Source organism: Talpa europaea (assembly GCF_964194135.1).
Source record: "Talpa europaea genome assembly, chromosome: 11".
Taxonomy (NCBI): Eukaryota; Metazoa; Chordata; class Mammalia; order Eulipotyphla; family Talpidae; genus Talpa; species Talpa europaea.
The window spans coordinates 20128215-20155328 of record NC_140078.1 but is presented as its reverse complement, the minus strand read 5'-3'; the positions used below and the strand labels follow the sequence as shown (position 1 = coordinate 20155328).

Genomic DNA, 27114 nt, shown 5'->3' with positions numbered 1-27114 from the left:
GACTGTACTCAGTGCATGTATAAACAAATAAATAAATAAATAAAAATAAATAAAATACATGCCTCTTTAAAAAAAAAAAACACATTTAGCTGCTATTGGTTGGTAAATAAAATTGCAAAATAAAAGATGTAAACTAATTCAGTTTTTAATTTTTTTAATAAATGCTTTTGCTTTTCCCAAATGTAAGAAACTTTCTCTTTTTTAGCTAACAGTAGTAAATTACATTAATTTTTTTGTAACATAAGCTTTGTTTTTCTCTGATACCTGAAATTTAAAGTATTTTTCTTATCTGATGGCAAACACTCTTTTTCCCATTCTATAATAAATATGAATATATTAGAGAGGGTTTAACAAAAATGTCATATATTTGAGGCCAGAACGCTTTAAGGAACCAGGCTGATCTCAGAGCCAACAAGAAAATAAATAGCCTGGCACCTTGGTTCACAAAGTTACAGCCTCCTCTATCAGAAAGATAAAAAAGTCCACCCATTGGCAGATCCAGGAACCTCAGATTATCTTGGGAGAACCTGACAGAAGAAGATACCCAGAGATAAAGGTGAAGTCTGATGGCAAGACCTTGGTATGCTCCTGACACTTGGGATGACTGACCATTTAAGAACTATCAATTGGAGATTCTTTATTAAAAGTTATTGCAAAGTAACTTTTAAAAGTCTAACGTTATTTCTTTTCTTACTGAATTTATAAAAACTGGCAAAGTTGTCTGTTTCAAGGTTCTTACCCAACTGACAAGCCCATTCACACCTTTAAGCCTTGGGACCAGGCACTTCTAAAAACATGGAGAGATGGAAACACTCAGTTACAGCTAACTGAGCACTAGTCTGGACCATATGATGTGCTATTAACCACCTACACTTCTTTAAAGTTCACAGGTATCAAGCTGTGGGTACACCACTCTCCACTGAAGAACAACTTTGAGGGATGAGAACTGGAACAATTAATACTCCTAGCCACTAAAGACTGGAAAGCCAAAAACCTCTCAACATACTCATATCTTTGCAAGAATGTGACTAAATGTTCTTTTTTTCCTTATTGTTCCCCACTAGCTGGCAGAAGAATGCTCAAATTGAACTGCCAAAGGGTAGCTATAGAAGGAAACCTGACTGACTTCTGGATTGGTCATCTGCTTCCTAGATTAGTGGACAATAAGATACATGCTCTTAGTAGCCCCTGTAATTTATCTGAGGTGTTCAATGTGGACTGCAGTCCTGTTCATGGACTTTGGAAAAAAAAAAATGGAAAAGCAAATGCTGCTTATCTCTACAGGCTCTCAGGAGGAGATTGGATATCATTTCTTAGGCCAAGCTGATTCAAACAGAACTGTACGAGGATGGCAGATACTCGTACCACAGATATGGGAGAAGACATTGATAGTTGGGAGTTGTAAGTCTGCATTTCTACTGCATATTGTTTCTTTCTTTTCTTCTTTGTTTCCCCATCCCCTCCCTCATGTTTTTCAGGATCCAGGCTGCATAGGAACAGCTAGAGGACTAGCTCTCACATTTTTTTTTCCAAAAGACATTCATCATCTTTTGTTGTTTTAAAAGACTTTCAATGGAAAGGAATTTAATATAATTAGTGTGCAATAAAGAGAAGAGAAAGGATATAGTTAAAATAGTTTCCAATTAAACACCCAAAGTTAACACTCGAAGTCCCCTTGGGGGTAAATACCCTGCCAAATAGGGTTGGCCCAAATGATAATGGAATATGCCTCATAGAAGGTAGTTGGTTCTGGAAGGGGTCAGAACAGCAAACTTTTAAAAATAAACTGGTGTAGCCTGAAAATCTTGACAAGGCACTCTCTGCTAAGAGAAAAGCAACAACAGAGGTATATAAGTCAGTCCATGCAAACCTCACCTTCCCATATAATCACCTTGCTGAGTTGGGAAGACAAGATGGTTATTTGGGATATTTAAGTCCCCTATCTTTTCAGGTTGCTGGCAGCCAATTAAAGCTGCTTTCGTTATATCAAACTTCCTCTGCTATGTATTGGATCTTGTGTGATGACTGGCTGAACCCTGGCCTCTCCCAACAGAATCACTAAAAAAATCTGTTGACTATTTCTAAAATTTTTCCAATAGATTTTGAGATATGTCCTCAATAACCAATTTCTCTGACACACAAAATTTTTATTTTTTCATGTGTAAGGGCTTCGTTGATTTTAGTACTTTTTCCTTATATTTTTAATTTTTGGACAATATATTTCTCCCCTCAGGTATGGTGACTGTAGTTCTGTCATCACCAAAGCACCCATAATCCATCACCACAGTCCCTTGTGATCTTCCTACATAAAAAATTTTAAATTATAACAGTAAAATATGCTGTTGTAAAAAGCGTTAATACAAAAGTACAAAAAAAGCCCCTCTCCTTTTCTACTCACCCAATTATGTCGGATATGTCAACATTTGTCTATCTACAGCCTATTTTCTTACTTAAAAATCTATTTCAAATCAAACACTTAGTTTAGAAATGGAAACCTAAAACTCACTAATCAGTGTAAGTTGTTGACACTTCAAAAACAGAACACACACATATAAGAAATACAAACACAAAACCATATGCATATGCCCCTGTTAAATACTACTAAGGTAGCTGAAATGGGATTAGAGTTAGAAATGCAAGGATTTCAACTCTAAGCATTCCAAGCTGTTAAAACTGGACAGGCAGCCAATAGGATAAACTATTAAGTGAATAAAACAGTACCTGCTGAAAGGAATCCTCAAACAATGTTTTTCGTGTCACTGTAATCTTTATGTGCTGTGGCATGGCCAATTGCTGAAATATAAGAATGATATAAAAGTCAATTCTCACCATTAAAATGGCATCAAAAAACCAGAAGGGAAAGCTTTATTTACTTTTATCTTTGCTTACAGAAGCAAGTAGATTATGAACATTAAGTAATGTTTAATCATTCACTTGTGATCATTCATACTAATTATAATTTATGAGAAACAGAAAAATCTCATGTGAACACTGCTTATTTAATGAGTTTAACAAATCTTTACTTAATTTATTTTCACAAAGCTAATTCAGATTTTTCTTTCTTACATGAATCAGTTAATTACAAGAGTTTGGAGTTTAAAAATATATATCCTTCACTATTATGTTAATTTAGAAGCTATAAAAATAATTGATTCAGTACTTATACATCAGAAATAATTAATCACATCTTGGAAAATTACTATAAGCATACATATGTATCTATCAAAGTCATTTATACCAAATGCTAAAGATGAAAGGGGCTGGTCAGAATTAATAAGAAAATGTTTAAACCCATTTGTTTAAAGGTTTCTGCAATGTGAAGTAACAGGTACTGCAGAAAAGAGTAGAAATGCTTTCTTACTCAAATGGCTTCAAATTTTTTCTTCTGGAAAACAGAAGCCATAAAATTACTAAAATTGAAAAACAGAAGATATTTTGATGCTTTCTATTGTACCTGTTTATTTGAGTTATTTATGTTCAAAATCACTGTGTAATATAAGCAACATAACAAAAAAAAGTGAATACAGAAATATAGTACCAACACTAACCTGACACCAGAACCGGAAATACTGAACCTTTGCCTTGAAGTCGCGTACATAGGCTATTTGGGGTCCATTGTCTCTGAGGAAGAATGTTAATATATTAGCATAGCTGCTTAGCAAGATAAAATACTAAAAAAAAAAAAAAAAAAAAGCAAAATACCACATCCCCTTAGTTCTTAGTAGTCAAATACAAAAACCCCTATCTAATATAGCATGCTCTTTTTTTAAAAGAATTGTTCCATTATTGTAAGATTTTTATTTATTTTATTTATTTATGCATACAAGAACTGGGATGTAGGCCAGTGGTGCGAGGCATGAGAGGATTCACCAGAGACAGAGTAGGGAGTAGAATAGGCAGATCCACCGAAATACACTACTAATGGGAGCAAGCTGAAGAAACAGGAAAGGTCTGCTGTGCCATGATGCTTAGCTCCTTGGCCAGGGATCAAACTCCGGCTGTCATGGTGGGCTTTCGTGGTGCTAGTGCTGAGACTTAACTCCCAGACCACCAGGGAGGCCCCTAATACATAACATACACAATACTTTCTCTTTTTAAAAATATTTCTCAGTGCCTACTTAAAGGTAAGACACAGAAAAAAATTCTGCTTTTTTAAAAGCTATTGTTGTGGACCTTTCCTAAGTACAGTGAAATCTAAGAGGACTAGGTAAAGAAGGTTCTAGTAATTTGTCCCCATATCCATTTTCTCTTTTGTCCTTAAATCAGATTCTTAATATTTACTTGGGCAAAATGCTACCTAGAATAAAAACTACATTTCCTAGTGTGGCTTTGGCCAGAGAGACGAGATAGCTGGGAAAGGGATTTTCTTCACTTTCCAATTTGCCGTTCCTCCATATTCTAGGTTATGACAGCTAAAGTTTTATAATAGCTGTTACCACAAAACAATGAGGTGCCTTGAAGATAGAGATTGAAATTAGTTTTTGAAGGTAGAACCGAAGAAAAGAAGTTTAGATCACTGGTCACATCATGAGGCTTCCAGGTTAGCCCTGGATTTCACCCCAGTAGACTATTTGCTTTCCCCACTAAGCTACTTTAAATTTTCATTTTATAAATTTTCAGTGTAGAAATACACTTGATTTTGCTTATTGACTTTGTATCTGGCATGGCAACACTGTTAAATTCACTTGCTAGTTAGAGCAGTTTTTACTAGGTTCCTTATGATTTTCCATATACACAGTTATATTTATCTGTGAGAAACTAAGTTTTAATTCTTCCTGACCAATCTATAACCTTTATTTCTTTCTCTAATCTTACCAATACAATACCAATACAATGTTGACTGGAAGTAGTGATGGCACGTTATCTTATTCTTGATTTTAAGAGCGATTTCATCAAGTGGATGTTGGTTGCAAGTTTTTTGTAAATACCATTTTCAGGTAGCAAAGTCTCCACTGCTGAGAGTTTATCATATCTTGTATTTTGTCAAATGCTTTTTTGAAATGATTATTTTTCTCCTTGAATCTGCTACTATGAGGAATTACACTGATTTGACATTTTAATATTAAACGGATCTTGCATTGCTGGGGGTAAACTCCACTTTAGTCAATTTACATCTTCTTGGATTTAATGTCATGGCAGTTGACCCTTGAATAACTGGGCAGCAGGGAAGGATGGGATTATTAGAAGTGTCAATCCCTTGTGGTGGAAAATCTGTGTGTAACTTTTGACTGACAAGACAGTTATCCCTTGGTAACCACTAGGGATTGGTCTCAGGACCACAATCCACACTCTGCCAAACTACGTGCAATTAAAACTATAGAACATTGCTAAAAGAAATTAAAGAAAAAAAAAGAAATGTAAAGACAGTGTTCACAGATTAGAAAACAATATTAAGATGCCAATACTGGGCCTCCCCGGTGGTGCAGCGGTTTGAGCGCTGGGTCGCGAAGCTGTCCGCAGCCTCTGCAACGCCAGTTGGATCCCCGGCTGCAACCCGGCCACCGGAGGAGGGTCCCGCATGGCGTGCAGACCTCTCCTGCTGCCTGCTTCTCTCACCCTCCCATGCTTCTGACTGTACCCAGTGCTTGTATAAACAAACAAACAAACAAATAAATAAATAAATCTTTAAAAAAAAAAAAAAAAGATGTCAATACTAACCAAAATGAACTATAGCTTCAGTGTAATACCTAACAAAATTCCACTTCTTTTTCCCGCAAAAGTAGAAAAATCTATTCTAAAATTAGTATGGAATCTCAAGGGACTTGAAGACCACTCCTATATTTTCTGTCTCTATGAATTTGAGTACTCAAGTGGAATCATACTACATTTGTCCTTTTCTGATTGGCTTATTACTTCATTTAGCATCATCTCTCCAAAGTCCATCCATACTGTAATTTGTATCAGAATTTAAGAGGTAAAATGCCAAAACAATCTCAAGGGACTCTATATGTCAAAACAATCTCAAATAAGAACAACAAAGATGGAGAACTCACATTTCTTGTTAACAAAATTTATTAAGAGCTACAGTAATCAATTTAGCATGGCACTGAAATAAAGACAAACATATGAACCAATGGAATATAAAGCATATTAAATAAACCCTCACATATGTGATCATATGATTTTTAACAACTCAATGGAGAAAAGACAATATTTTCATTAATTACTGCTGGGAAAACTGGATATCCACTTACAAAAGGATGAAGCTGGACCCTTAACTAGTACCATTTACAAAAATTAACTAAAAATGGGTTCATGACTTCAAGGCAAGAGCTAAAGCCATGTAACTCTTAGGAAACACACAGAATGGGAGAAAATATTTGCAAATTATGAATTTGAATATATAGAGAGCTCCTAAAACTCATCAAAATACAACATAAGCCCAAAATGCACCCAAAATGGTCAAAGGACTCAAGTGGATATTTTTTCAAAACTACAGATGGTCAATAAGCACAGGAAATGATGTTCAATATCGTGAATCATCAGAGAAAAATAGAAACTGTAAGATACTATTTTATATCCATTAGGATCGCATTAAGAACAACAAAAACTATGAACAAAACAGAAAGCAAAAACTGGTATGGATGTGGAGAAAGCAAAAACCCATACATGTTATTAGTGGGAATGTAAAATGGCATACTCACTGTAGAAAGTGCTCCAAAAACACCACATAATTACTGGGCCTCCCTGGTGATGCAAGGGGTTAAGTCTCAGCATTATGAAGCTATCCACAGCCACCACAGCACTGAGTTTGATCCCTGGCCAGAGAGCTAACCCACACAGCACAGCAGACCTCTCCTGTCTCACCAGCTACTCCCCTCAGCAGTGTATTTCAGTAAATCTGCCTGTTCTGCTCCCCACTGTGTCTCTGGTGAATCCTCTCACCACCACCCCCCCACCCCTGACTTCTGGCCTACACCCCAGCTCTTGTATGCATAAATAAAATAAAATTTTTTTTTAAAACCCACAGAATTGGGGGTCTCCCCGCTGGCGCAGCGGTTGAGCACTGGGTTGCGAAGCTGTCCACAGCCTCTGCAGCACCGGTTCGATCCCCGGCTGCTCCCCAGCCACTGGGCAAGGATCCCACATGGCGCGCAGACCTCTCTTGCCACCCGCTGCTCCCCTCAGCAGTGTACTTCGGTCCTTCTGCCTGCTCTGCTCCCCGCTCTGGCTCTGGTGAATTCTCTCACCCTTCTGCGCTTCTGACTGTACCCAGTCCTTGTATAAATAAATCTTTAAAAAATAGTAATAAAAAATAAAATAAAATAAAAATCCCACAGAATTACTATTGGATCCAGTATATACTATTTCTGAGCATATACATTAAAGAACTGAAAGCAAAGACTCAAATAGATATTTGTACAGTCATATTTATAGTAGCAGTACTCACAACAGCTACAAGGTGGAAAGAATCCAAATGTCCACAAACATATGTATAAACAAAAGGTGGGACAGACATATAAGGAAATACTATTCAGCCTTAAAAAGGAATGAAATTCTGATACAAGTTACAGTATGAACTTTGGAGAGATGATAAGTGAAGTTAGTCAGAAAAGGACAAATATTGTATGATTCCACTTATATGAGTAGTCAAATTCACAGAGACAGAAAATCTAACAGTAGGCTTCAGAGCCTGGGGGGAGAGAGTGTGAAATGGGGAGTTACTGGTTAATAGGTAGAGAATTTCTGTGTTGGATAATAAAAAACAGTCTGGAAATGGATGGTGGCGATGGTTGCAAACAGTGTAAATGTATTCATGCCTCTGTACGATACATTTAATGGTAAACTTCATTATGAGTATTTATCAGAATAAAGAAAAGGTCATCAAAAAATATTAAGCAAAAAACAAAACACAAAGTTACTTGTCAAAAACAAAACAGAAATGGGATAAGATGAAAGGGTGCCTCTCTGGAGGCCTAGGGGTCAAGTCTTAGCACTATTACTGCTACAGGCTGAGTTCAATTCCTGGCCAAAGAGCTAATCCACATATGATGCAGCAGATATTTCCTGTCTTGCCCACTGCTCCTCTTAGCAGTGTATTTCAGTAAATCTGCTCCCCACTCTGTCTCTGATGAATCTTCTCACCCCCTCACTCCCCTGCACCTCTGGCCTATACCTGAGTTCTTCTATGAAATAAATAAATCTTAAAAAAAGGGGCTTTCCTGGTGGCGAAAGGGGTTAAGACGCAACCTATCAGGTTATTCGCAGCCACTACAGCACAAGGGGTTAAGACGCAATCTATAAAGCTACTCATTCACAGCCACTGCAGCACGAGTTCAATCCCTGGCCTGCCAAGGAGCAACCCACATGGCACAGCAGACCTCTCCTGACTCTACCGCTGCTCCTGTCAGCAACAGAATCTGCCTGTTCTGTTCCCCCCCCCGTCCCTGGTGAATCCTCTCACCCCCCCCCACACCTCTGGCCTGTACCCCAGCTCTTGTATGCATAATATAAATAAATCTTTTTTTAAAAAAAGGTAACAGAAATGAAAGGAGACATCAGAAATCAGGAATTAGTTGGTGGCAGCACTGTACTGATAATTTCTAAATAGTCTCACTTAGTTCTATGTGACCAGATGGTAACAAAGATGAAAAAGCTCTAGGAGAAGATATTAAAGGGAGTAATGAAAATATAAAATACTTAATGAACAGAAAACTATGAGTAAGCCAACTGAAGAAATAACAAGAATTGCACTTCTTGCTAATTCTGATCTTTAGATCACAATCTTAGGAAATCGGTTTTACTTTTAATCTACAATGCTAAGATAACTTACAGGGCAGATTTACCAGTGCGGGGATCAATATAGGTGGTAGTTCTTCTATTATGGTCCACAAAATACGGAATTCCATCCACTGTGAATCTCATTTCCCAGCCTTCAGGTAAGGGCTTTTCATTTAATTGTCTAAAAACATGGGAAAAATATAACAAATAAAAAATGTTAGAGTTGCTTATTGCTAAATACTGAAACTAAAAATATCTGTAAATGCAGTAGAAATATTCTAAAAAACCATTTAGTCCAGTATTTAAAGTTTACTAGATCTTTCTATCCATATATCCTACAAATATGTTAAATATGCTAACAGATCCATCAACCAACACTTGGTCTTCCCTTGTCTATCTGACCTGTAGTGCCCATTTCCCTGGCAATCCACCTAACCAACTCATGGTAACCAAACTCGGCCTATTCACTGTAACAATCTTCAAGTTCATCATTGTTTGCAATCCCCAACCCATGCTTACAGTGGCTTTATTCATCTCTCTTTTAAACTTTCACAACAGATACATAATTGGTTTTCCTGTCTCTAGTTTCACCCTGGTCCTACACTCTTATTCATATTGCTGACAGAGCATTAAAAACTGAGATCTGATCAAGTTATAACTTTCTCCTTAAACTTTAAATCTATCAAAGGTAAGATTTAAACTCCTCCTCCTGGCACTCACTCTGTCGCTATACTCTGCCCTCAATTTTCTCTTTCAGGTATTTTCTGCACTCTATCTCCAACTCCCTTCCACGAACTATGATTTCAGAGTATATGGCTCTTCACCATTTCCCTAAACAAGAATACCTCCAACACCTCCAAGTGAAGCCCCACCTCTTGTCCACAATCTTTCTATTATTACTCTGTTAAGGCAACTCAAATGTTCTTAATCAAGTATTCCTACCCACTTCCTAATTTGGACCTTGCTTAATCTCGGTAAACTTCAGTTTCTTTGTCCATGAGGTGGAGATAACAATGTCTATGTGATAAGACTGTATAAGGAATAAATGAGACAATAAAAAGTTTAATACATAGTAAACTCAAATTCTATTACTACTGTTCCTACTATACATTGATCTTTTAGACCTTTCATACTACTTTCTTCAAGCTGCTAGCACAGCATTTGTCAGTTATTTCAACCTGTGTTTTATCAACATCCCACCCTGTAAATATGATGTGAGATAAAAACAGGAGAAAGATTACAGGCCATAATGACTTATACAAATGACAACTTGATATATATTAAAACCACTGAGACATTAGAATATTAAAAACAGCTTACTTACGAACCTAAATAATTTGTTTTTAGATTTCAAAATATTATACTAGAAAGAATAAGGAACTATGACTACTTCTTTGCAATATGTATTTGTGTATTATGCATAATGGCAGCCAGTCTTTTTAGGAACTTAGATTTTGTAAGTGTCCCAAGTTTTATCCATATGTGCCAGTTCATTTTTCTTTATTCTACTATTTGAATTTTCTCATCTGGCAGATTAAGTATGAGAGAAAACAATGGAAATGTTGGGAGTTCACATCAGAAAGAATTAGGGAGGGATGGGAGGCATTAAGTGCAATGTTTTACAGAAAGGGAATTCTAGACTGCTGACAGTAATGTCATTTTCTTTAAGTGTACCTTAGAAGAACCAAAGGTTGAGAACCAATGCCCAAAACAGTATCCTGTAAGCTGTATAAATGGTTAGGAACATTTACCTGTATTTACAAGACTTTATACAAATATCAAAAAAATAGGCTACCAAAATCTTTTTTTAAAGACAACATTTTCATTTGTCATTAATTATATTTCTAAGACAGGCTCAGTATTAAATTGCCTTGAAAACAAATCAAAGTGGATAGAAGTGGGCCATTTATATTATTTATTAAAATGTGATTCTAACTTTAGCTCTGAAACTTTAAAGGTACGAGGGGGGAACCAAAAAATGGTAGCATATTACAGAAAAGTGTATCTCTAACCTTAGAGATAGAATTTGAGAGAGGAATTAGAGGTGTTACCTTTGAAATTCTTAATTCTTCCTTTTGAGGAAATTCAATACATTTTAAATACCATAACTTTGTAAAAAGTGTTGAGATTTGTTGTACCCAGAAAAATATTTTTAATTTAAAACGTATCTTTAGAAAAGAGGTTCTTAAAACTTTGTGCCATGGAATGAGTTCAATGAAGGATTAACCATACCCAAAGAAAGGTCTGACCTTTGTCCCTTAGCTTTGAAAAGTGTTCATTAGGTCTCTGGAAAGTCCTGCCTGCCAGACATATCTTTGTTTGCTTGAGGTGTGAATACAAGATAATCAACAACGTGATTTATGATGAAGATTTTGAGGCATATCCTTTTAATTCCAACCTCTGGAATAACTGGAAACTAATGGTATTAACCCAAACTCTGGGGAGAGCTGCAAAGTTAGCCAGACAGGCATTATAGAATAGAACCACAATAAAAACTCTGTATAATAGACTTGGGCAAGATTTCTTGTTGGCAATATTCTATACATACTGTTTCACATCAATATGGGAACTTGGAACCTTCCCAGACTCTGCCTCTTTCCTTGTGCTAGTTCTAATTTGTATACTTTCCCTAAATAAACATACCTATGACTTTAAACAGTCTTCAGTGGAGCTCTAGTCTCTCTAGAGTTATCAAACCTGAAAGTGGTTGTGGGAATCCCTGAATCTGTAGCCAGTTAGTCTGATACGAGAACAATGCTGGAGAACCCACATCTCATGGCTGATATCTGAAGTGGGGGCAAATTTGGGGGGGCTGTGGTCTCTGAAGATAGAAGTTTCCAAACTCCCTGCAGAACAGAATATAGAAGTTTCCAAACTCCCTGCAGAACAGAATCCTCTGGCAGTCTGCTATCTGCATAGCATTAGATATTGTTATGGGCCAAACTGTGTTCCCCAGCAAGTTCATATGTGGAAATGCAACCTTAGAATGTGACGGGACTTGGAAACAGGGTCACTGCAGATGAAATCAGTTAAAAAGAAATCATATTAGAAAACAGTGAGCCACTACTCTAATATGACTGACATTCTAATAAAAAGGGGAAACATGGACACTGGACATGCACACACGAAAATGCCACATGAAAACTGGAGTTACGAGGCCACAAGTCATGAACTATGTAAAACTAGTGGAGAGACCTAGAATGGATCCTTCCCTAGTACCATGAGAGAGCATAGCTTGGTTGACAACTTGATCTTTTGGACTTCTAGCCTCCTCAACTATGTGAAAAATTTGTCGTTTAAGTCACTCTGTGGTACTTAGTTAAGGCAGCCTTAGCAAATTAATATCCATAATGTTACAAAGAAAAGCAATGATGTGAAGTTATCAAGACAACAAAAATACAAACTTGTAAAGTCTCTTTTTCAAATATATTCACTAGCAAGTTGCTGTAACGATGTACATAAACAATATTTTGATATATTTACAATAACTGCAGAATGATCTAAAAGACATGCGGTTTTTATTGGTGGCAAATTCCTAGACATTATTATTCTATTACAGTTGTTGCCTACAATCATGATAGAAGGAAATGCTCAATTTCAGGTACAGGTTACTGAAAGTGAGCATGTGTTTTTTTCCCCCCCATTTTCTCCAGTGATCTCAGGTTGCAAAATCCTGCTTTCGAGTACTACACTGGTCTTACTGAAAATAAGTATTTTTGAATACATGTGTATTCACAAATATATACATTTATAACAACATTGCTTTTAACTATCTGTTTAAGAAACCAGTATCCACCATATTAATAGCATAATTTTGTTTTTTCTAAAGTATGTGAATGATTATAAATAAGGGAAAAGAATATGTAAACTTTGACCCTTTTCATAACTGGAACAAATATTTGGTATAATCCTTAAGAGGTTAACTGTATGCTAGTAACTGCTAATTCTTACCCTTGACTTCTGGGGTCTTCCCACTGGGTAATACGAGTGTTGTGGTTGACAAAATACACTCTACCATTGCTGTCCGTTCTCTTCTCTGAACAAAACAAAACAAAAAGCAAAGCATTAAAGTTTGATATACTTTTCCTTCTCAAACTAAAATAAGCTGAATGTGTCCATTTCTCATGGTACTGTTGATTTTGTAGTTTTTAAATCACTATTCACATACTAAAATTTAGAAGTATCATTATATCTTAGAAGTGAGAATGACTAAATTACAGTGTCCTGCCCACAGGACCATTTTTGCTCAAACCAACAAAAGCAGGAAGAACTAACCATTTTGACTTTTCAAACATGACCACATTTTATCTTTAACAGTTCATGGGGCAGTTGGTTTTAGCTTATCTTGAAGATAATGAAACACTCACAGGTTATGCAATCTGCCTAAAATCTCAGAATTAAGTAGCAACAGGAAGGAAACTCAGATTTCCATTTAGGAATTTTTCATATCACACTATCTCATTACTTAAAATATCATGGGAGATAAAACTTAAAAGTTTCTTTGGGATATATGAGGCTTATTCAATGAAGGAAGACATTGTTTCAAATATATATCCTGTTCCTTAAAAAAACCCAGTTTCCAAATCCTAAATATCTACCCTAACTTTCCACCCAAAAGCTGGGCAGCAGTATTCAGCTTTTTTAATTTATTGCACCTGAAGCAATAAAGACATCTATCTGTCTGCCCCCATCTCTTGCTTTAGGAGTGTCCTTTTTTCTTTTTCTCACTCTACAAAAATTTCCTGCTTCCCTGAACTTTTTTTAAAGTTTATGGGTCATGTATATATCATTTTCTTTTAATAACCAAGGTTTTGCATTTTAGTATTAAATTCTGTTGTTCTGAACTATTGTTGTCTGCTCCTTTACCAGGTCATTCCTCAAATTATAGGTCTCTTCCTGTATCTGAACTTATTTTTCAAAAAGACTTATTTTTATTTATTTATGTATACAAGAATTGGGGTGTAGGTTGGGGGTGAGAGGATTCACCAGAGACAGAGTAGGGAGCAAAACAGGCAGATCTATTGAAATACACTGCTGAGAGGAGCAGCTAGTAAGACAGAAGTGTGCTGCACCATGTGGGTTAGCTAGCTCCCTGGCCAGGGATCGAACTCATGCCGCAATGGCTGGTAACAGCTTTATAGCACGAGACTTTAACCCCTGTATCTGAACTTTTTTTTTTTTTTAAAGATATTTATTTATGCATACAAGAAGTAGGGTACAGGCCAGAGGTGCAGGGGATGAGAGGACTCACCAGAGACAGAGTGGGGAACAGACCATGCAGATTGACGGAAATACACTGCTGAGGGGAGTCAGGAGAGGTCTGCTGAGCCATGTGGGTTGCTCCCTGGTCGGCTGGGGATCGAATTCGTGCTGCAATGGCTGCATATAGCTTCATAGGTTGCATCTTAACCCTTTGCGCCACCAGGGAGGCCCTGTATCTGAACTTTATAATTTGGCCAAGATCTCTCAAAGAATATAGCTGAAGTATTAGAATACAGAGTGGATTCCAACTTTTAAAAAGGCATAGTTTCTGGGCCTCCCCGGTGGCGCAGCGGTTGAGCGCTGGGTTGCGAAGCTGCCTGCAGCCTCTGCAAAGCCGGCTCGATCCCCAGTTGCTCCCCGGCCACCGGAGGAGGGTCCCACATGGCGCTCAGACCTCTCCTGCCGCCCGCTGCTCCCCTCAGCAGTGTCCTTCGGTCCTTCTGCCTGGTCTGGTCCCCGCTCTGGTGAATTCTCTCACCCTCCCGTGCTTCTGACTGTACCCAGTGCTTGTATAAATAAATAAATAATAAATAAATAAATAAATCGTTAAAAAAAAGGCATAGTTTCTAAAAATTAGCAATTTTCAAACAAAAAAAATTTTTTTAAATGAAAGAACCGGGGTACAGGTCAGATGTTCGGGAGGGTGAGAGGATTCATCAGAGACAGAGCAGGGAACAGAATAGGCAGACTGACGAAATACACTGCTGAGGGGAACAGCGGGCACGACAGGAGAGGTCTGCTGTGCCATGTGGGACCCTCGCCAGCCGGCCAGGAAGGAACCGGTGCTGCAAAGGCTGTGGACAGCTTCACAGCGCTGCACTCAACCACCTGTGCCACCAGGGGAGGCCCTTCAAACAAAATTTTAAGCTCAACTCCATGCTGATAAAATCAATTTTTACACCCGGCTGGCGAGGGTCCCACATGGCACAGCAGACCTCTCCTGTCGTGCCCGCTGCTCCCCTCAGCAGTGTATTTCGTCAGTCTGCCTATTCTGTTCCCTGCTCTGTCTCTGATGAATCCTCTCACCCTCCTGAATGTTGATATCCATTTTTCAAACATTAATTTAGAAACCTTGGTTTTTTTTTAATTTTTTTTACATCATTGTTCATTTTAAAACAATATTTGCTTCCCCTCACCCCCTCAGGTGTAGTGCCCATGGAATTTCCTTCACCAATGCACTTGTGCACCATCATCTCAGTCCCCTGTTCTCTTCCCTCCCTCCCTGTTCCCTCTCCCTCCTCCTCCCCTGCAGTACGTCTCTGATTTATAATTGTCTGTTTTTGCTTTGTTGTGTTTTGTACTGTTATTATTTTTTTACACCGAGTAGACCCCTTGGATCTTTAAGCAAGACACTGAAAGATGAATCTTAGGCCAAATTACATAGCTTTTTTAGGTCAGCATTTGTTAAATTTTACTTCTAGCACTGATTCTCTAATTTCAAATAGCAGTGATAATATGCAGTTAGAAGAGATATACTGGTTAGTACTGTGAATCTGTTCCTGACATTAGTTACTTTCTACATCAGCTGATCCTAAAATGGAACTAGAAGTCCAGATATACATAATATAGAGAAAAAGGCAACTCTGCATTTTTTGGACACACTCTGAATATTAACTGGTGTCCCTTGTGATGGCATCCTGAATATGGAAGCATGTAACTTTAAGGCTGTCTCTGAGGCAGAAAGAAGCATTTACAGTACTACTGCTGGCTAGTGCTACTGCTGGCTACTTTATAATAAAATATGTTAATGTTCTTGGCAGTCATAATAAGTTTAATTTTTCTAAAATACTTACAGAGTCAACAAATTTTCTTGTATCCTAATAATCTTAAAGTAATTATTATAATCTAAAAATAATAACTTAAGTGCACAACTGAGCATATTTTCATTTTTTATCTGCCATGTAAGGTAGATTTCCAGGTAAGAGGTTTATTTTCACTTCAAAAGCTAACATGAGACAAGATTAAGTTAACAGAAAACTATGCATGTTCTAGGTATGTACTGCTGAAATCAGCATTTCTTGGAAAAGGCTGTGAAAAACAAAATTTCAAAGGCGGATCCACTTGCAAACTGAAGGCTCATCTGCTTTAATGAGAGGAAGTACTGTGTCTGTAGAGCTGATTTCTTTGTTGAAAAATCACATGGTAAACAATACTGAAATTACTGAACATCAAACCTGATAGATCAGCATACTTCCTGAGTTGATGAGTAAAACAGTAAAAAACTGAAGCTTCTTGGCTGTTTTGTTTTCTTTCACAACTACTATGAAAATGAGAAAATATCTTTATCTTTGATGGGTAAACCAACTACACAAAGTTGGTCCTGTTAGACAACATTGTTAAACTAAAAGAATTCCTTGCTCTCCAGCCTGTACAGACTGCATGTGTTAGAAATTCTTCACTGTCAGATATAATGTGTAAGATGTAATTCAAGCATATAAAAAAGGGTAAGAAAGTGAATTTAAATATACATATAGTCACATAAGTAATGTTATCAACTTCAGAACTCAAAAGAGGTTGAAAACTGGGGTTTTATTTCCTGGGTAAATCTTGAGGGTATATCTCATTTGTTACAGTACCAATGTTGTCACTAGTTCTACAAATAAAGGTATGTGCCTGAAAGGCGGACAGTCATAAAGCAGTGCTTGGTCTGAATAACAGCACGATCATAAACTCATTTAGGAAGAAGGGCACACTACAACTTTAGAAGTGAACCTAAAAATAATGAGCAGAATGTAAAATAAACAAGGCAAGATTCTTATAATCTGGATAAGGTAGGATTAAGACTTCAGAGGCAGTATTTTAGGGAGGTGGTGTGGGCTAAAGTAAAAATGAGAATGCTCCTAATGATGAGGATAATGATAAATACAGGAGATAAGAATTAAGTTGCAGGAAAAACTTTTTAATTTATGCTTCTGTGAGCAAGAAGCTATTTTTCTTACAGCTTTTCTGTCTAAGCAGTGAAATGGTCTATTCCTGACAAAAAATTGGGTCATATTTTTTCTGCAATAAAATTAAGAAGATAAATACATGGACCTTCAGATATAACGGTTTAATGAGTTAATTTCCCCTCTATAACACAGACATACAACAATTCTAGGATAAAGTGGGGAAACACCATCATGGCTGGGACTACAATCTGACAGATCTAATTCAATATGCCACAAGGGCAACATTCCCTTTTACTTCCTATCAACCACACACTGTCCAACCTGAGACTCCAGCAGAGCCGAAAGACCCTTTCCCAGAGTGTCAGGTTTTGGGGAAGTTAATAATTCTCAACTTTCATAAAATCCCCATTTATTACAGCTAGTAACAATAACAGTTGTAGATATGACCTATTACCTTTTCTTTTTTTACCTGACTCACAGGAGTGTTAAGGATAAATAACTTAAGAACAATGGGTTTCTCAAAGGCAGACTTATATAGTAACAATCATTTATTCCCAGATTCATGTGATCTTCCTAATACATCAATTTTTTCCTCCATTCCTCAGAGTAATGATAGAGCAATCACTCTTGGGAACCAATGCTTCCCAACAAACACCTAGAAATATCCCTTTCTAAATTTAGCTTAATGTTCTGAAGTGTCTGCAACTCTTGAATATAAAAACTTCAACTGGTTTTCTAAGTTGCTTTACTTTGCTGTTTTCCACTTGCTATATTCACTTTGGCTGCTACGCAGAAGTCTTTCAATATTGCCTTGTTTATTCAGGAACATTGTTACAGCATTATAAGTTGTATAGTGTTATACAATAAAATTTAAACTTTGGTAGTGTAGGCCCACCTTAAAATCTATTAACAAGGCCTATAACCAAATGTACTAGAATACAGCATTCTCATGTGTTACATGGTGTCAACACAAAGTCACCATCTTATCATAACCCTGTTTTCACTTTTCTTTCAGATAATGTCAACTCAATCAAATGCTGAGCTGTGTTTTGTAAGCACCAATGAGTTCTAAATACTTTAAACTTCATATTTTGAAGTAATTATTACTCACAGGATGTTACAAAATTATTACTCACAGGATGTTATCTTCTGAAATTTATGTTTTTCACTAAGCACAATGCCCTCAATATCCACCTAGACTGTTCTATCAATAATCAATTTCTTTTTATTGCTGTGTGAACAAAATATTTTTAAACTTTGGAAGAGTAAAATAATTCTAAAATTTCAGTAAGTTTACTATAGTAAAAGAGTCAACTTAGAGCTTTCGGGAAATCTAATGCCCATATGGTATAATGAATTAAACCAACACACCCCAAAAGCTTCCAAGTTATTCACTCAAGCAAGATCAGGGTGCCATCTACAAATATTTTATTTCTAAAATGAATGAATTCAATGAAAGAAGTTCATGTGACTTACCCCATCCAGGTGGCAGGGGACCAAGAGGATCAAATTCTTTATTTTGTGATGTAGCAAACAAATCTTGATTCTAAAAAGAATATGAAATGGTGAAACAATGAACAACTTAAACAGACAATCTGAGAGCAACCATATAGTCTGATACATCTTTCCTGGCCTTGTACAACATAATACATTCTTACAGAGCTCACATCTAAGGGAAGTGTCACACAATCCTGCATAAATGCCAATACACTCTGGTGGAAAAAAGTAAATCTTGGCAAACATTATTTAATTTTTAAAATTATTTGAAATTCAAATATCACAAATACATAATCCTTACCCCCAAATGACCATTTTTAGTTCTTTAGCTACAGATCAATAAATTAAATAACTGTGATCCCTGAAAAAGTCATTTTTTAAAAATAAATTTTATTTTTATATTCCCCATACAATTGCAACCCCCTTATTTTGACCCCAATCCCTCCCCTCTCCGCCCGAAAAAGTCATTTATTAATAACAGTACTCGGTGTTATCAGATGACTGTAAGAAATCTTGTATTTCTAACTTGAAAAGAGAAGTTCACACATAGAACATGGTATACATAAAGAATTGTGGGAAGAGATGGGGGAATCAAGAACAGGCTGTCAAATAAGAAAAAGATAAGAATTCCAGTTAAAAGGAGCTGAACAAGCCTAGAATTGTATAGAGGACGCCTTAAATTTTTGTTTGTAGGGGCCTCCCTGGTGATGCAAGGGGTTAAGACGCAACTTACGAAGCTAACCCCAGGCTCTGCAGCACAAGTTCAATCCCCAGCCAAGGAGCAAACCACATGGCGCAGCAGACCTCTCCTGTCTCACCCGCTGCTCCCCTCAGCAGTGTACTTTAGTCAATCTGCCTGTTCTGTTCCCCACTCTTGTCTCTAGTGGATCCTCTCACTGCCCACACCTCTGGCCTGTACCCATTCTTGTATGCATAAATAAATAAATCTTTTTTTAAAAAATATTTGTTCGCAAATATCACATTGCACCAAATCTCTCAATGATTGTGTTTTGGTTAAAATGTATAATAAATGTATAATAAAGTGGGGATAATTTGTTACTGGTTAGCAAGACCTGGTTAAGCCCTTCACCAGTAAGGCAAAACATAAATAAATAAATAAATAAATAAATAAATAAATAAATAAATAAATAACTATAATAGCTTAAAAAAATACAATAGGACAATATACCACATATATCCAGCACCAAGACTCAATAATTATTTTTTTGTACCTACTCTTTGCTAAAGCAAAAATCAGATATCTTTTTTTAATCCCTATGTACTTTAGTGTGCCTTTCTAAAATTTGTAGACATTTTCTTATATAATAACAAGACCATTAAAACACCTAGATAAGAATCTAGTTAATTCTATCATCTAATACCCAACCCCAAATTAACTGCCTCTGATTATTTGTTCTAATCAGAATACGAAGTCCTTACATTACATTTGGTTGAATTTCTTAAAGTCTCAACCTATAGCAGTTCTTCTGTTGTTTTTTGTTTTTTTTTTACCCCCATACTACTGACATTGACTTATTAAAGAAACTGGGTTGACTTACTGAAAGTTTTTAAGATTTATTTAATTTATTTATGCATACAAGAGCTGGGGTGTATGCCAAAGGTGGGAGGGGAGGGGTGAGAGGATTCACCAGAGACAGAATGGGGAGCAGAACAGGCAGACTGATGAAATACACTGCTGATAGGAGTAACAGAAGAGACTGGAGAGATCTGCAGGCCATGTGGGTTAGTTCCCTTGGTGGGGATCAAACTCATGCTGCAGTAGCAGCTGATAGTGCTGGGACTTTAACCCCTGCGCCACCAGGAAGGCCCCCAAAACACAGTATTATTGTGAAGCATAAATAAGATGGGGGTCTATAAAAATACAAAGAGAGGTAGATATAAAGGATGGTCAAAACCGTCAAAACAATCCTGTGATGGCTGTTTTACAGAAGATGGCAGGAAAAACTGTTATATGAAACAAGTTATCTTTCTTAGTCATTACCAGGTAGTGAAGGCTGCTGATAACAGTGAATTTATCTGTATTAGTGAGTGATAACTGTTATGGTGATAGCAAATACTCATATTCAGCTTATTATGTAATAAGTTGCTCACCCCATAAATGAATCTCTGGTTAAATTGCTGCATTGCTCCTTGAAGCTGACTACGTTGGAGCTGCCACTGTTCATAGTTCCGTACAGATTCCAATGTTGGCCTCTGCCACGTTGTTGTTCTTGTGAAATGGTCAACATAATAAATACGTCCCATGTTGTCAACTCGCCGTTCCCAGCTAAATAAATACAAAAACAACCTAATTCAACAAATACTTCTGAAACAGATATTAAACAAACAAGAATTTCGCACTGACCCTGGTGCATATTTGTAAGATTTTACCTTGAGAAACTACTTTTGATTTACTTGCAGTTTTTCATTTTACCAATTTTTAAGCAATCTATCAATGAACTTAACAGAGATGCCTCTTCAAATTTTTTTCTTGAAAAGTCCTCAAGGGGCCTCTCTGGTGGTGCAAGAGGTTAAGACGCAACCTATGAAGCTATCTGCAGCCACAGCAGCACGAGTTTGATCCCCAGCCAGGGAGCTACCCACATGGCGCAGCAGAGCTCTCCTGTTTCTCCCACCAGCTGCTCCCCTCAGCAGTGCATTTCAGTCAATCCATCTGTTCTGCTCCCCACTCTGTCTCTGGTGAATCCTCTCAACCCCCACACCTCTGGCCTGTACCCCAGTTCTTGTATGCGTAAATAAATCTTTTTAAAAAAAAGTCCTTAAGGTCTATCAGTCAGAGTCTTAAAACATAATGTATATTCAGGGAATAAATCTCAGTCATTAGGAGAAAAGTTAACTTTCTTTTCAGTGTTCCTTTGACTGTTCCAATTCTAATAGGGACACAATTATATATATAGCTTTACACAAATATCAAAAAGCACTTTTTCACAGTAAGGGAACTATCTTTTTTATCATTTCAAATAGGTACATAATATTAAGCACTGATACAACAATTTGGTGATTGGCTTTTAGGAATATGTATCATCAATACTCTGATATTAAAAGGAGTAAAATAATAAATACTTAGTACATTGTTTTTCTTATCTTGAATTATTTCTTTTTAAAAAAAAAAAAAGATTTAATTATTCATGCATACAAGAACCAGGGTACAGACCAGATGTGCGGGAGGGTGAGAGGATTCACCAGAGACAGAGTGGGGAACAGAACAGGCATACTGAACAAAATACACTGCTGATGGGAGCAATGGATGAGACAGGAGAGGTCTGCTGCGCCATGTAGTTATCTCCCTAGCCAGCCAGAATTGAACCTCACAGCGCTGTGCTCAACCGCCTGCACCACCAGGGAGGCCCCTCTTGAATTATTTCTTCAGGATAAATTTCCTAGAGAGAATTACTTAGGGTATGTGCATTATTATGGTTACACTTTTTCTGTAAGAGCTGTAACTATAATTTATACTCCTACTAACAATGTTAGGTGATAAAGTTCCTCTACAAGCTTACCAATACTGGATATCATCTACTAACTTAACAAGTAAAACTGTACCTTTAAAGAATGTAATTAAGATTACTAGCAAGGTTAAAAATTTCCGTTTGCTACTGTTTTATTGCCTTGAATAAAAAATATATTCTTCCCAACATTTTATACAATATAAATGTTAAATGCCCAACACCACATATTTATTTATTTCCCCAAATACTTTGTAATGACTTCACTATAACAATGAAGTTTTGTTTTTGTTTTTAACAAAATAGGAACTTTTCCCTCATATATATGGATAGGGGCTATAACTCTTTCTCAAATAATTACTCTTGAAGAAACTAATCCCAGTACTCTATGGTTTGAGTCAGGTAAAGTTCAGAAAGAAAAACCTGGAAGCAGCAAAACCTATGGAATCTTTAAGTCAGAAATGAGTGAAAATAAAAATCACTCATCATGCTCAGTGAATTCTCTTACTCTTTCTTTCTACTTTGTACCCACCACAAAAGACTATCAAGAGGAAAAGCAGAAATGTAGGGAAGATTTTATATAAAATTTACATATGGGTATATGTGTGTGTGTGTGTGTGTTTATGTGTGTGTGTAAATATATACACACATACACACACACACACACATATATAAAATATATATATGTAATCTAGAAAGGTTTTTTTCCTTCTTTAATTAGGATACTTACCCAGGGGGCAGAGGTTCCGGTCTATCCCACGTGGTTCTTTTCTCAATATGGTCTACATAGTAAACTCGCCCATGCTGGTCCACTCTTTGCTCCCAACTTAAACACAAAATTTAAAGAGGACTGGTATGGTACTTGTCTCTGCCTTTTTCTCTTATATTACCATATTATAAAACTAAGGAAAATAAGCATGTCAGTATACAAAGAAGATACCAAAAGAATTTAGGAATAGTCAAAAAAATGTTATCTTGAGGGTGATAAATACAGTGGATGAGATTTCTTCTGATACAAGTATATGCTCTAGGAGATGAGTTGTATTTCTAAAGAGGTTAAAGGCTGATGCATTCCAGAGACAAACTCTATCTCAGGACCTGAGATAAAAAGAAAGTTGTAATTAAGGTTATGAAATCTGTAGAAAGACTGAGTTGCTACTGAAAGAAAAAGGACTGTTTGGGTTCTAGACAAACTGGAATCAAACAATAAGACTTTATCCAATGTACCTCTGCACAGTACTATAAAGAAATTTAATCTGATTATCTTGTCATCTTGGTAGGTTTATCCCCAAAGTGAAGATAGGAAAACCATCCTAACTTAGATAGGCCAATTACTTCTAAGAGCGCCCAGTTATTCCTTGCCAATCTGTTGCACAAGCAACTTTTTAATGTGGCTTCCCATTAGGCTTGCCAAAAGGTAAATAGCCTAACTATTGTCACAAACAATATAAAATCTATTTAGCAATTAGAATTCTCATCATGACAGGTTTATCAGTCACTTGTTTAATTCTGATTAGCTTTCTGAGCTCTGGATTAATTTGAACACTACAATGTATATACATATAAATAACTAGGGTTATTAATGTTAAAAACATTCAGATTAAAAGGGATTATAAAAACTAATTAAATAGTATTACTTTCTATAATGGCTTTATGAGGGAAAAGTTTTTAATTTTAAAAAGTTATTTTTTTTCCCTTTGAAGAAAAAGAAATTATGAGTTAGGTGACTATTTTATTACTTGGTCTTAGCTAACTTTATGGTTTAGAGTCCTTAAAAAAAAATTTCCCCCCATTTTGCTTTGGAAAAGGGTGGGGGGAATTTCAAATGTGGCAAGTTTTTGGGTACAGTTTGACTCCACATCCCTAAAATCAGTTACAATTGCCTGAAGACAATTTTTTAAAGAATGGAGTTTAGTACCATTTTCACTATTAATAAGTATATGCAGATGCCTCCCAAAAAAAAATGTCAACCAAAACCAGTTACTCACCCAGGTGGCAGGGGAGCTTGAGGTACAGGATTTAATGGCCTAGGGCCTGAGCCTCCAGATATAGTAAGAGGAATTATCAATCCAGACGCTGCTCCCTCAGATGTATTTGAATTTGTATTTGTTGGTGGCAGAGAGCCAGTACTAGATCCATCACTTTCAGAAGTGGCAGATGGTGAACCATTCACAGATGCTATAAAAGATTTAGGAAAACAATCTTTTGTTTTCAAAAATCTGAATTCGAAATAGAATTTCAATTTTAAAAGATAAAAAGGTAGATGACAAATATAAATTGAGATATAGATAGGCAGGTGAAATTACTTAAAATAATGGGATATAGACAATGACCCTACTTAATAGGCTCATTCACAACTTTTTAGTCTATCCCATTACCTCTTTTAGTTACAAAGCATATATAGATTCTAATTTCCTGATGCCACAGTAAGCAAAAACTTTTAGAATAGGAAAGTGTTGGTATCCCTTGGTATAATAAGTTCATTTAGCAATTTTCTAGATCATAAAAATGGTCTTTCCTATGAAAACCTGCAGTTCAGAAAACAAATTTTGATAGTAGTTTTAATATAGGATATGACTGATTAACTATTTGCAAGAATATTACTGTTGAAGTACATATTACACATTCAGGAAATACTTGTTGATAAAACAATTCCTGAAGGAAGTCACTAATATTATGAAAAGTAGTTTATGACCTTAAAGACTAGGAATATAGTGTTAACACAATTATCTACAAAAAAAGGAGGAAGATGTATAATTAAAATCATTTAATAAAATGATATCTCAACAACCAGTTTACGCTTCCAATATTGAATTCCTTTACATTCATTCTCTGTTCATCCTAGCAGAAGGAAAAATAAAAAATAAAGGATTTGTTTTGGCTAATCAGATGTTAACATTTTTACCACATGAAATATGTTCATTTGTTATATATATATTTTTTGCTTTAAAATCTGAGTATCATTTATCTGGTTGGATTATTTGCCATTTAGTAACTGTCTTTTTAAAGAATATAATGAGACTAAGCAACCAGATCCTTGACTATAAGACATGCTTTATTCCAGTTACAATCCCACCAGAAAGCTGCAATCTCATCTATACTGCCTATATTAATATAATGCACAAAATTTTCATTCTCAACATTGCTTCAATGACCTCCCCTGGAGGAAAATCTTAGGAAAAAAGGCATTTTCTATAGTTAATCACAGAAAGATCATTCTTAGCTAAAATATAAAATACTGCCAGAAAACCAGCCTAAACCTGACACTTCCCTGTATATCAATTTCAAAATAGAACATTATTGATAATCATACTACTGAGAGCTACGTCCCTAGTGTATGCCTGGAATACACACCTGGTCTACGTGGGGTAGGAGGAGGTGGTCGTGAAGGTCTTGGAGGCCTAGAAGGCTTAAAACCGCCATTTGAAAGTGATGGAGAATTATTCCCATTGACCCTCCTATTTTCACCAGACCCTGCATCCTCAGGGTCATCTGATCCACTTGTGTTCACTCTGGGTAAGAAGGGAGGAAAGGAGAGGAAAAGAGAAAAAGAATGCTTTTTGAATTTAACTACAACAACAAACAACAACAGCAGGAGATGAAAACTTAAGATTTTAGAAGCTTGACAAAAGATTCCCTTTTTCTGGCCAGTATTATGAAATACATAAACATCCTTTTTGGGTAGAGTCTTATATATAATCCTTAGAGACCACCCTGAAAGAGTGAGCAGTTGCCCAATGGCACAAGAACACCTCAGACCACTCAAAACTATTAGATATGCTGATTTATATTTCAAATTAGTCTTCGGAGCCACTGCATAAGTAGAACAGAGTCAAATTCTCAAAATCTCAGTATCTTAAAAGGGCATAGATAACTTCACCATCATCATTTTCCTGGTTTCTGCTGGCTCTTAATATTATTCAGGTTTGGGGCAGGGTTGACTGCTTCATGGCAAGAGAAAAAGTACACTTATTTCCTAGGGGCAGGGTGCTCTAACCATTGCTCATTTCAGCAAATGGCATATAAAATGTACAAATAGAGTACAGGTACCCACAGATCTTTCTTTAAAGGAGCTATCACTTCCTAAGAGGAATGATATCAACTGGAAGGAAATAAAGGAAGGGTGGGTGGAGGCATAGGGACATTAATAAGAAATGTCAGAGTCACCATTACTACTACTGTCAGCAAAATATAATCTGACTGCGGGCCTCCCCTGTGGCGCAGCGGTTGAGCGCTGGGTTGCGAAGCTGCCTGCGGCCTCTGCGGCGCCAGTTCGATCCCCGGCTGCTCCCCGGCCACCAGAGGAGGGTCCCACATGGCGCGCAGACCTCTCCTGCCGCCTGCTGCTCCCCTCAGCAGTGTACTTCGGTCCTTCTGCCTGCTCTGCTCCCCGCTCTGGCTCTGGTGAATTCTCTCACCCTCCCGCGCTTCTGGCTGTACCCAGTGCATGTATAAACAAAACAAAACAAACAAATAAATAAATAAAACATGCCTCTATTAAAAAAAAAAAAATATATATATATACAATCTGACTGCTTTTCCTAGAGGATCTGGTCATAAATTAAAAGCAGAGTGTTAATTAGCCAGCATGGAGATTCATCCTCTTAGGCACTGATATCTACTACCTGGCAAGCAGCAAACTACTACACACTATTCACTGAACCTCCTGAACCTTTAATAAGCCTGAACAAAATAAAATCTAAAAGATTCAAGAAACCAAAATATAGAGGCAGGACCCTGTAATATATCATTTTTTTTTTTTTAAGATTTATTTATTTATTTATACAAGCACTGGGTACAGTCAGAAGTGCGGGAGGGTGAGAGAATTTACCAGAGCCAGAGCAGGGAGCAGAGCAGGCAGAAGGACCGAAGTACACTGCTGAGGGGAGCAGCGTGCGGCAGGAGAGGTCTGCGCGCCATGTGGGACCCTTCTCCGGTGGCCAGGGAGTAGCTGGGGATCGAACCAGCACTGCAGAGGCCGCGGGCAGCTTCGCAACCCAGCACTCAACCGCTGCGCCACCGGGGAGGCCCAATATATCATTTTCAAACTATGTTCCCAAGAAGTTCTCTAGGGCTTTTCTACACCGCTGAGGGGAGCAGCGGGCGCGACTAGAGAGATCTGCCACGCCATGTGGGAATCTCCCTGGCCGGCCAGGAATCGAACCCGTGCTGCAGAGGCTGTGGACAGCTTCATGGTGCTGCGCTCAACCTGCTGTGCCACCGGGGAGGCCCCATTTACTTTTTCTAAAAGTATTCTCTAGTGCAAACAAGCAATGCTA

The 27114-nt window shown here is 37.0% G+C and overlaps 1 protein-coding gene across 1 annotated transcript in view; it reads right to left on the bottom strand.

Moving 5' to 3' along the window:
- The window catches only part of ITCH (itchy E3 ubiquitin protein ligase), a gene marked incomplete at both ends in the record, with an annotated part of 70086 nt that overhangs the window by 20390 nt on the left and 22582 nt on the right, over window positions 1–27114 (bottom strand). The window contains 9 exons of the mRNA XM_084248053.1: window positions 2722–2793; window positions 3549–3621; window positions 8774–8902; window positions 12673–12757; window positions 18348–18417; window positions 20481–20655; window positions 22566–22661; window positions 23824–24013; window positions 25190–25347. Of these exons, the coding sequence (XP_084104179.1) occupies window positions 2722–2793; window positions 3549–3621; window positions 8774–8902; window positions 12673–12757; window positions 18348–18417; window positions 20481–20655; window positions 22566–22661; window positions 23824–24013; window positions 25190–25347 (1048 nt within the window). The remainder of the gene's footprint in view (window positions 1–2721; window positions 2794–3548; window positions 3622–8773; window positions 8903–12672; window positions 12758–18347; window positions 18418–20480; window positions 20656–22565; window positions 22662–23823; window positions 24014–25189; window positions 25348–27114) is intronic.